This window comes from Tasmannia lanceolata, unplaced genomic scaffold (genome assembly GCF_043159265.1).
Source record: "Tasmannia lanceolata isolate RefF3 unplaced genomic scaffold, GAP_Taslan_0.1 ptg000007l, whole genome shotgun sequence".
Taxonomy (NCBI): Eukaryota; Viridiplantae; Streptophyta; class Magnoliopsida; order Canellales; family Winteraceae; genus Tasmannia; species Tasmannia lanceolata.
In genome coordinates, this window is record NW_027518684.1 from 18,967,274 (window position 1) to 18,976,869 (window position 9,596).

Below are 9,596 nucleotides of genomic sequence, written 5' to 3' on the forward strand. Positions count from 1 at the left end.
TCTTACACTAGGTAAACACATATTCCATGAAATTTCCTTCCATGATTGCCAAACATGCCCCAATGTGTAAAAACACAAACAAAACATTTTTTTTTCTAGGCTTTCAACATATTTTGTTTTTTTTTTTATCATGTTCTGAGTCTAGGAAAGATTAACAGATGTTTAAAGGCTTTCAACCCTTGCCTTTAACAAATGTTAACTTCCTCCTCCTCCAGGAGTTTTTTGCCAATCATGATTTGAAACTATCGCAAAAGAATCATGCATTGGAAAACTATATTTCAAATCCCTACACAACAAGTGCTTATTATAGCTTCAAATTAAAAGCTACTACACTTCTACAATTAAAAAAGAACATTTAAATATTTGTTGATTCAAAATTCTATGAAGACAAAACAGAGATTTTAAGACCAAAAAAGGTCTTGAACAACCAGCAGTTCAAAAAGAAGGATGTTAGTGTGAAAAGGAGGGAGCATGACAGACTTCAAGGCCAATTGGCATAAGACCGCATAGAAGAATAATTAAGAAAATTTATGTTTATTTACATCATGCTTCCATCCTAATCTAATCAGATAAATTCAAGTTTAATGGTGACAAAGTTACATTGTAGTTGTCTTAATAATTCAATCATACAAATTCCAGTTTATCCCTTTAATGATAAAATCATATCAATACTAAAAGAGTAATATTATCTTGTCAAGAAATGATGTACTTTAAAACTACACATTCCCATAAACACAAGCCGCAATATGTAAACGATATTGTACCGAGATGAGACATGGTTTCATTTCCATATTAAGATGTCATGAATGGCTTCCAAGAACTACACATCCAAAGTAAAGAACAGAATTCATCAATTCAAATGCCACATACACAAGAAGATTCACAAGAAGATACACAAGGAGATTCAAGATCGGTAAAGAGCTTAAGCAACCACCAGATCACGATAAAAGTCGAGCATGAAAGAGGGCAACAAACCTCAACATCAATCAGACTAAAGCAATGAAAAAGTGCAGCTAGTTTAATCTTCCAGTATTGCTCATCACGTTTTGTATCCTTAAATCTATATATGGGGGTAAAGTTATATTAACAGATAAGCAAACAGTTGCCGACCCATGCACATCAAGGGTGGAAGACGAGGAGAGAGGGAGAGAGGGAACTGAGAGAACAGGGAAGGGGATACCTTGCGGCTGACAAGGGAGTGGTTGCTTCTCCAAATCATGCGGGCTGCTTGTCGGTTAGGGCGTTTAGGTCGGCTGACAAGGGAGAGGTCACTTCTCCAAATCATGTGGGCTGCTTGATGTTAGGGCTTTTAGGTTTTTAAGAAGTAGGCCCAACTAGGACTCTAATAAACAGTCACTTAAGACTTCTTAAGTAAGCGGTGGGCTTTAGGGAGAAGTGATAGAATGATATGTCCTCTCTATGATCCAATAAGAAATAAATATAATTTAAGTGAGTGGGCCATAGTGGGATTAGGGGTAAAAGGCAACTAAAACGAAAATGAAGTGGGTCCTAAGCGATGTGGAAAGCCTCCACAACTAGGATAAATAAGTGCTAAAAAATAACCAAATCCAACAAAAATGTTGTTAAGAATAGAAAGAAAGCCAAAATACACAAGCTCTCTCCAATAAAGCTAACGCAGTCAATCAAGTCGGCCGGATCACATCAGTTAACATGACATGTGGTTCATGGTCATGCACACTTCATGATACAGACCATGAAAAGTGACAGGGCAGATAAGTAACGAGAATTGGAACCAATAGCCCGAGAGTGGTATACATATCTATGAAGGGAAAAGGGGACAAATGCTGCAAGGAGGAAGTGCACGAAATAGTACAAAGCACCCAAATTGCTAGCCTCATATCAAGCGTCTACTCTGAACGCATTATATAAAGAAGCATTCACCTGGGAGCATAGAGGATAAGTATTTCTCCAAGAATACTCCACTTATATATATCACATGCTCAGCTCATTATATACGTATATATCTCATGCTCATTATATACGTATATATCACATCCCCATTATATACGTATGTATCACATGCCTATTATATACATATGTATCACATGCTATTATATACGTATATATCACATGCTCGAGAATACTCCACTGTTGATTGCTTGGGTAAAGGCTATTCCATGCTTCAAATTTGTTTCCGCCTATGACTTATGGGAAGGGTAGAAAGTTGTGGCTTTCAGTGCGGAGAAAATGCAAAAGGTTTGTTGAAGAGTGAGCTCCTCTGGAGTCGGGGTTTTTGAAACTCAATTTTGATGGGTCGAGTTTGGAGATCCCGGGCCCTGGCAGTATTGGCAGTCTTGAGGAATGACCATTGTGAGGTCATTTTGGCCTACTCGGGGCCAAAATGACCGTTGTGAGCTCATTATATACGTATATATCACATGCTCATTATATACGTATATATCACATCCCCATTATATACGTATGTATCACATACCTATTATATACATATGTATCACATGCCTATTATATACGTATATATCACATGCTCGAGAATACTCCACTGTTGATTGCTTGGGTAAAGGCTATTCCATGCTTCAAATTTCTTTCCGCCTATGACTTATGGGAAGGGTAGAAAGTTGTGGCTTTCAGTGCGGAGAAAATGCAAAAGGTTGTTGAAGAGTGAGCTCCTCTGGAGTCGGGGTTTTTGAAACTCAATTTTGATGGGTTGAGTTTGGGGATCCCGGGCCCGGCCAGTATTGGCAGTCTTGAGGAATGACCGTTGTGAGGTCATTTTGGCCTACTCGGGGCCGACTGGGGTGTCGGACTCATCGGAGGCCAAAGTTAGAGCTGTTTACCGGGGTATCAAGTTTCTAGCGAGATATTGTTTGAATAATGTGATCATTGAGGGGGATTCTCTCAATGTCATTCATTGGTTTACGGTTTGGCTACTCATCCTTGGAGGTCTGATCATCTATTCGATCAGATGGGCAAATTGGATGTGATCCTCAACTTTTCTATTTAGGAATAATCGCAGGTCTGCTAATTCGATGGCAAATGCTCTAGCTAGAGATGGCGTCTTTCTGGAGGAGTTGGCGCTATTCGATTCTCTTCCACCTTGATGTTTTGATGCTAGCATTTTCTTGTTTCTTATTTTCTTATCTCTTCCACCTTGTTTCTTGTTTCTTATCTCTTCCACCTTGTTCTTGTTTCTTATTTTCTTGTCTCTTCCACCTTGTTTCTCGTTTCTTATTTTGCTCCCTTGTTTTATCCTTTTTTACTTGTATTTTGACCCATAGTTGTCGACCCATGACTCGACTCGTGACTTGATTTCTTAATTTTCTAACTCGTGACTCGACTCAACTCATGACTTGTAAGAGTTTTTTACAAGAAGAGAAATTTAGTTGAAAAAATTATAATTTTATTATATAACAAAAGATGAAGGCATGAATGCACATAAAGGAGCTGTGAAAAGGTTATTACATGTCCCAAAAAGCTCTCATGAGCCAATTAAAGAAAAAAAGACAGCTGGGTTTGTGCAAATATCAATATATGGTCGTACTGATAACATTTCCCTGGTAAATTTGTAATTTGTAAAAGGGAAATGATATCGGGACAACCAAATTTTGATATTTTCACTAACTCAGCTCGTCTTTTAGCTTTTAAAAAGGTATCAAAGGGTTCTTACAATTTCGAAAAAGTTCTCACAAGACAATTCAAACATAAAAGGCATGATGGGTCTGCGCAATTATTGATCCATGCTTGTGCCGATATCATTTCATTTTGTAAAATTCTGGATTTTACAAGCTTAAACTTGAAGTTTATAAAGGGATTTGTTAGGGACCATCATGAATAAGAGAAAATAAGTTGCATGAGATAACAGACACCTCATGAATAAGACACAATATGTTGCATGAGAGAGCAGACACATCATTTCGGTCGGATATCATTTGAAACTTTTCGTTCAGCTACGATGAGGGAAATTTTTTTTAATAGTTAGAAATATGAAAAAAAAATAAGAAATTGCTAGAAAAATATAAGAAACAATTAGATGAACCATATATGTAAAAGATCCAACATTTACTTAAAGGAAAATCAATATCATCTGAAATGCCCATGTTGACCATTGTGTTGACGAGATGAAAAAATTTTAGAGGCCAGATTATGAGATTTTTTTACCGGACTTTTGGGATTTAATAATGTTAAGACATGATAGAATTTATGAATTTTTAAAATTGGAAAAAATAACCCCATCATTTGGAAGTTAAGATTTTGACCCCACACGTTTTTTTCGAATTTTGTACTGGAACCGGAAAGTTGACTTTTTATCCTTTTAGATTTTTGTTTTAAAACTATTTTTAATAGATTATGGAAGGTATTCCGTTATTTACAAGTAAAAATTAAGTAAATGAACAATAAAAATAGTAATATATTTACTTCAATGGCTTCACATGAAAACACTAAGAACCAGAAAGGAGAAGAGAACCAAGAAGAGACAAGGAGACAAATATGACGTAAACTCTATGACTCCTGCGAGTCATAAGATTTCGAGTCAACTCACTCCGACTCGTACGAGTCACCACACTACTCATACGAGTTTCCAACACCAGCGAGTCACCCTTCCGAATCGACTCGCGAGTTGACTTGTACGAGTCAAACGAGTTTGACAACTATGTTTTGACAATCTCGGCCTTCTTTTAATGAAATTGGCTATCATTCGGGAAAAAAATATACGTACATACATGCATAAATACAAAAACATGTAAAGACACAGGAATGATCAGGTGCAACATGTATACACGTTTTGGTGCTCCTATTTCGTAAATAACACATATATGGTAGAATGATCTATTTATAAGGTGCACCCCACAAAAAATGCAATTGGACCAAAAGATTTGTTGATCAAATGCTCCAATTGGTAGCCTGTTTACAGGCAAGACGGGAAAAGTTTTTATTTTTCTAACCATTCATTTGACCCATCCCTTGCTTTGACTTTGCTACCTTGTGCTTTGATCGGCTAGGAGGGAGTCCAGGAAAAGTTATATTTTTCTAACCATCCATTTGCACATCTTTGCAAACAGTTGTGGTTGTTCGCCCTGTGTGATGTTTACATACCAACCGGATCTACAACTGGATCTATGGAAAGTACTGGAATAGCTTCCAATCAAAACCGAACCACGAATGCATGGCAAAGAATAACATCCAAGTCCTCACCAATTCAAAAGGACAAAGGGCATACAGACTTAAGATCAAAATACAGCTTGAACTACATTAGTTCAAAGAAAAATTACTAGAGTCTGCAAGAAATGGAGGGAAAACTACCCACATCAATACCAATCATAGTAATAAATCATACCATTACAACTTAGCTATCCACATTCCTTTTTTTAACACAATCAAATTAGCTATCCACATTCCTTATCGAGTTTTTTTTTCCCTTCTAACCTCAAATCTAATCTACAGAGAAAATACATGAATTCTAAGTTAAAAGAAAATGAGAGTCTAGCCATGCCAGGCCAGATTCAAAGCAGCACATCACGAAAATCCCAAGCAAGTGGTATTAAAACCCAAAACCCTAATATCTGACCCTTACTTATGTATCAAAGTTATCAATCTTAATAATAACAAAAAACAACAACAACAGAACTTATGAAACCATCTAACAAATGATGAAATTCTAACTTAGCCATTCAAATTCAAAGCAGCAAATCACAAAAATCTCAAGCACACAGTATTAAAACCAAAAACCCTAACATCTGACCATTCTATAACAAAATCATCAATCCTAATAATCACAAAGCAACAGAGCCTAAGAAAAAAAAAAGTTTCAATAAAACAAAACAATAATAGATATAAAATTCTAACCATGCCCTCCAGATTCAAAGAAGCATATCATAAAAATCTCAAGCACTTAGTATTAAAACCCAATACCCAAACATTTCACCATTCCATGTCAAAATTATCAATCCTAACAATAACAGACAAAACAACAGAACAGATTCAATCCAACAAAACGATAACAGATATAAAATTCCCAATAACTGAAAATAATTAAACAAAAAACATTGCCTTTCTTCATCTTCTTCATCATCTTTTTAACGGTAAGATTTCTGGAACCGAGCGCGGGCCCCACGTCCTCCAAACTTCTTAGGCTCACACCTACGAGGATCTGCAACGAGGAGCGTCCGATCATACCTCATTAATATATCTTTGATCTCCTTTTTGGCCTGTTCATCAACATACTTCTGATAATACGCAACGAGAGCTTTGGCAATACTCTGTCTAATGGCGTAGATCTGAGAGGTGTGGCCCCCACCTCGGACTCGGATTCTCATGTCTACACCTGCGAACCGGTGCCGGCCCAGTAGGAGGACCGGTTCGTAGGCCTTGAACCGGAGGATCTCCGGTTCGACTAGCTCGATCGGACAGCCGTTGATCTTGATCAGGCCTCGGCCGCGTTTGCAGTGGGTTACAGCGACTGCGGTTTTCTTGCGGCCGAAACATTGGACGGACTCTACTACGGATGTCATGGTTGATGATGAGTTTCCAAAACCCTAGCCCTAACCCTAACCCTAGAAATGGAGAGAGCGAGAGGATGAGGGTTTGTTTTGTTTGTGGTTTTATAGTCTAGGGTTTTCGAAAGTGCTGAGATAGTGAGAGTATAAGACGCTGCTTCGTAACGCGGATTCGGAGGCCATATCGTGAGGAGCCACGTGTGGGAAGGTCTTTGTAGGATCTAATTGCCTAATTGAAGATTATGGAAAGCACTTTTGAAAACGATATTCGGTTTTGGAAATAAAAGCCGGACCGTTGATTTGACCATTTTCAAATTGTATTTATTTCTTTTACGGGGATTTGTGCTCTTCTTTTTGTCTTTTAGTAGTCGTGGCTCATGCCCTTTTGTCCCGAAAACGAAATCTCGTTTTCCTGTCAGTGGTTGAAGATTATTATTCGGGAAACTAAGGCTCTGTTTGGTTGCAAAAAGTATGGAAGACGGCTGAGCATTTTTAGGAATATGAAATACCAAATGTTGTTTGGTTGTCATTTTTTAGCTCAAATCTCATTGGACTACTAGACATGGAAGAGACATCATTATTAGCTTTTTGCTTAGGTGGCGCCTATGTGGCGAGATTATCCCCTCCCCTACTTTTCCAATGCCAAACCTTGTTTTTGGTAAATTTTAGAGTGGAGAAGAGTAGAATATGAAATGCCATGTGTAATCATTACTTTTTTCTCTCTTTCTCTCTCATCTTTCTCTCTCTTATACTATTTATTTTGTTAATGAGACCCCTCCATTCTCCCACATGCTTTGACATCTAACCAAACACACTACCAAAATTCCCCAAAATTCCCTCTAATCTTCTCTAGACAAGTCTACACATATCCCACCCTTGTCACCTCCTTGTTGACTACTACTTCCACTAAAATCTCATCTAATCAAACAGAGCCTAAGGGTTCGTTCTTTAACCATTCTCATGATTCTCGTTCTAGAAGCTAGAATCAATTCCTACTCTTTGGAATGCTTCCATAATTAGAATTACATTCTTTAACAAACAAAAAATGATTCTGAGCTGCTAATTTGTGGGATATACATGACAAAATACCTACCTAATATACACATGTGAGGCCTATTTAAAATACTGAATAGGATTGTCAAAACCATTTTACACCGCATAAATAGATAGTTGTAACCTGCGGAAATGATGATCCTAACCCTCCGATCTAAAAAGGGTATGCGCATAATAGAAACCTCTACATGTTGAAGGGGTAGGTTCATGTAGTACGAGCATCCAATGGAGATTATTTTAGGGGGGTGCGGCCTATCCCCAAGGCTTTGTCTGGTTGCCTCATAGCTTTCTATTGACAATTGGAATATGTGTTCTAATTCGTGTGAGCTACAAGGGTTGAATTAGAGAAGAGTGAAATTGCAACATCCATCTGTAGAACTGGAATTCAGCACTTGATAGCCCATTTCGAAGGATGAGATTCTTGAAAATTGTACTCTGGAGGAGTTAACCTAATACCTGAAGGCAATTGTGGATTTGTGTCCTCTTTATACATAATTCTAATATTCTATTAATCTGATTTCAAAGCCTGAACTCCTGCTAATAGGTGAGTGTTTATTTTTAGCCTGAGGAAATTGGAAAGGGAAATTGATCTCTTTCATTCTCTCTGTGAAAACAATTATCAAAAATGAAAAGTTTACCTGCACATTGTTGAGGGAAAATATCTACCCGAGCAGGAATAAAAATTGAAGATCTTCTTCTAGGAGGGTTTGGACAGCAAGGCTCCGGTTCTTCTTCACAATCGGAAGATTACAATTCTTTTCCCCAATTGCTATCAGATATTGATGTTTAGTTACACTTGCAAACCATTCTCTTAGTTTTTCAAGACCAATGCCATTTTTGATGAAAAACGAGTTTGAGATCTGGATATGTGAGCTGAGGAGTGATCTGCAGAGAAGGGAGATGAAGACGATGGAGTCGAATCTTTAAAACATTGCCGATTGCCGTGGATAAAGGGAAGACTGTGGAGAGCTTGGTGAGAGAGGAGAGAATGTGAAGAACTGGGAGAGGACGTGGAGAGTTATCCTGAGGAATCGATCCTCATCTCTTGGAGCGAGAAATTGTTGCTCCAAAAGATAAAGCCAAAAAATTAGGGTTGTTTCTTTAGAACGGCTCTAAAAAGTAATAAAGAACGGGATTCTTTTCTTATGGAGCGAAAAAATGAGAAATCCTTCCCAAAAAGCGTTAAAGAACGCACCCTAGGGTAAGGCCTACATTCATACATGTTCTTTTGGGCTGTAACTTTGTTGCTTCTATTGTTATATTGTTCTAGGGATTTGCTGGTGTCCGTCGCATTCTTCGGATGGGCTATTGCACGCCAGAGTAGCCACATGGGCTCACATTTCAACAGATTTTGTCTTCATTCATGAGGTGGCTGCTCTGACATGCAATAGGCCATCCGCGAAATGTCTTATGCGATGGACGCTAGCAAATCCCATTGTTCTATCATGTTGGACTATATATGGGATGTCAATTTAGTCTAAAGCCATTTTGTGGCTGGCTTTTGCATGATACAACAACCAGCTCGGATGAAATAATGAATAAGACAAAAATCCGCTAAAAACTAAGCCTACGAGCCTGTGTGCCTTCTACTGGATTGCCTAGCAAATCCCATTATCTTGTGGGAAGGAAAAGTGACATATTCTTCACCCTTTTTTAACTTGGGATAATCCCCACCAGGGTATTTATAACTTCTATTTTACACTAAAGGGGGCTTTCCCAAGTAAACAAAGGGAGTGAATACATCATTCCCAGAGTATTTTATATAGCCCAATTGTTTGGTTGCACAATTTCTATAGTTTACTTGGGGACGTTTATTAGACTCCTCCCCTGTCGCTCCCTTGTCCGCTCGTGTGAAATAACTTTTGCCCCTTCTAATGTACTTTAAAGGCTTTGTTTGGATGCCAAATGACATCCTCAAGGATTTCCCAAGCAAAAAAATGCACTTTTCTTAAGCTTTATGATGCTTTTTCCGCCACGACCAAGCTTTTCCCGAATCGACTTGCGCTTCGTCCGACACGACCCGAACTCTTCCTAACTTGACCTTAACTTTTCCCAACACCAACTGAACTT

At 38.2% G+C, this 9,596-nt stretch overlaps 1 protein-coding gene across 1 annotated transcript; it reads right to left on the bottom strand.

The window, feature by feature from the left end:
- Nucleotides 1-5,850: 5,850 nt before the first annotated feature.
- Nucleotides 5,851-6,547, bottom strand: LOC143882200 (small ribosomal subunit protein uS9). The gene has a single exon (XM_077385663.1). The coding sequence runs from the start codon at nt 6,486-6,488 to the stop codon at nt 6,054-6,056; it is 435 nt and encodes a 144-aa protein (XP_077241778.1). The 5' UTR covers nt 6,489-6,547; the 3' UTR covers nt 5,851-6,053.
- Between the last annotated feature and the right edge of the window lie 3,049 nt (nt 6,548-9,596).